The following is a 2,120-nucleotide window of genomic DNA, read 5'->3' on the forward strand; positions in this document are numbered from 1 at the left end:
ATCCTGAGCACATTCGCAATAGCACAAAACAGACACACAGCCAACAACACAGGGCCCATCCAACAACACACGGCCCAGCAAGCTTGCCTGGATCAATCTGAAGCTCCATCTCGCATGCAACGACCGCCTTGCGCAACTGCTCCTCCTTCTTGTTGTCGCTGGCCTTGGCATGTACATGCACAGCCATCGGGCCCTGCAGGACCATGCTCAAGCCCATCTTCTGCTTGCGCATCTCCTGGTGCGCGTTCCACCTCATCAGCGCCTCAACATAGCGCACCTGTGGCAGGCACGGAACGGAGCACACTGTAGACGATGGACGGTGGCATGGCTTTGCCACATCAGCAGCGCCAGCATCATATGAATCACCTACCAAGCGCACCTTTGTGCTGATGCCAACAGTCGATGCCGGCCCGATGGGTTGAAGAGAAGCCAGCGCTGCCTCCAAATCAGCCACACCAGCAGCGGAGGCCTCGACCCTCAAGTCCTCAATCCCCTTCTCGTGCTGACCTGCAGGCAGGGCGCAGGCAGGGCGCAGGCAGCACCGGCCTGTGTGTGGAAGCCATCACAGGCGGGGCTTTCTGGTGCCACAACAAGGGAACAAAATGCAGGAGAGGCAAACAACGCAGCGCAACGCACTAATGGTGTTGCCAATGTTCTTCAGCTTCTTTTCCAGCAGCTGCGGCAGGTCACGCTGCACCAGCTGCCCCAGCAGTGCGAACAACGAGTTGTAGCCATCCCACCAGCGGGGGGGCGCCATGTAGCGCGCGACGAGAGAAAGGCTTCACACGCGACCAAACTTGCTCAGACTGCTCTCCAACACGGCGACCCACGCCTTCCTGCAAGCAGCAGGGAGATAGCATGGGCAATGTGGTGAGGGTCAGTTGTGCGTGGGAGGAAGGTGCCGGCAGGGCTTGATTGCAGGGAAGGCTTCATACCTGGTACAAGCCGCTGAACTGCAGCTGGCAGGGCACGTCATGGTCAAATGCATGCATCCACGGCACCATCACATTCAGCTGCGTGGGGCACGAGGCATCGGCCTTAGGCATGAATGTGGCCACCAGAATGCCAGAGGTCCGCCCATGCCTTCTCACCTTCTCCAAAACCCCAGGTGCCAGGTCACCAGCGTCCACATGGCGCTGCAGCGCCGCTAGCAGGCTCGTTTTCAGGCGGCAGCCGATGTCGATGTAGGCGTCCGCGATGTCTGGCCGGCGCAGCAACACGCTGGTGAAAGTGCGGATGTGGTACTCCCACTGCTCGGGAGTGCGCATTGCCAGCATGGCATCGCGCCCAGCCACGCAATGGTTGCAGAACACGCCCGCTAAACCAGACACATCAACCACGCCGCGCGCGCTAGCAGAGGGGCGGCTGCATGTTAGATTGCTGCTGCAGGCGCCACTCGCCTCGCTGGCGGCGCAATGCTCGGCCCAGCGTTGCTGCGCCTCGCTGTTCAGCTTGCCCGACTCGAAGTCGCTGATCACGCCCCTTGCCACAGCAGCCAGAAAAGTGTAAATACTGGGGCAATGTGGCTGCGAGCGGCCGGCCATCGCAAAGTGGCAGGGCTTAAGGCAGGCATCAAGCATCACGGCCAGGCGGTACAGCCCAATAAGGGTTCCTGAAGCAGGGAGTGGGGTGGGATGTGGGCAAGGGGGTGGCTTTGGGCAGCAAGAATGTAATCTCAAGAATGCAAAGGCAGGGATGCCCTGCCATCTAGTTGGTGCAAGCTTGTAAAGAGTGGAAGTGGTGGGCCCATGCTGTTATTGCTGTCGCTGTTTGCTCACCGTCGTTCAGCGCGGCGCGGAACGTACTGGCACAAATGAAGCAATCGCCAAAGGGGTCGCTGGTGTCCAGCAGCTGGGCACATCGCACAAACTCTGCCACGTATGACCGCCAGACGCCCACATTGTGTGCAGCCTCCTGCAACATCTCGTCATTAAGCTGTAACCAAGTATTGGTGGCTGGTTGGTGGCCGTACTGCGGGTCGAGGCGATTTGCCATCAGGTTGTGAACCTCCACGAAGCCTGCAAGGACGCAGAGCAAGCGTGTTGAGGCAGGCCAATGCCAGGGGGCAGGGTAGCGCATGCAGGTCACAAACAATGCAGGCAAGGTAGGGGGCGCAGGCG

At 59.9% G+C, this 2,120-nt stretch overlaps 1 protein-coding gene across 1 annotated transcript in view; it reads right to left on the bottom strand.

Moving 5' to 3' along the window:
* Window positions 1-929: 929 nt before the first annotated feature.
* Window positions 930-2,120, bottom strand: part of CHLNCDRAFT_58610 (hypothetical protein) — a gene marked incomplete at both ends in the record, with an annotated part of 14,252 nt that continues 13,061 nt past the window's right edge. The window contains 3 exons of the mRNA XM_005845364.1: window positions 930-1,013; window positions 1,092-1,612; window positions 1,779-2,018. Of these exons, the coding sequence (XP_005845426.1) occupies window positions 930-1,013; window positions 1,092-1,612; window positions 1,779-2,018 (845 nt within the window). The remainder of the gene's footprint in view (window positions 1,014-1,091; window positions 1,613-1,778; window positions 2,019-2,120) is intronic.

Source organism: Chlorella variabilis (assembly GCF_000147415.1).
Source record: "Chlorella variabilis unplaced genomic scaffold CHLNCscaffold_18, whole genome shotgun sequence".
NCBI lineage: Eukaryota > Viridiplantae > Chlorophyta > Trebouxiophyceae > Chlorellales > Chlorellaceae > Chlorella > Chlorella variabilis.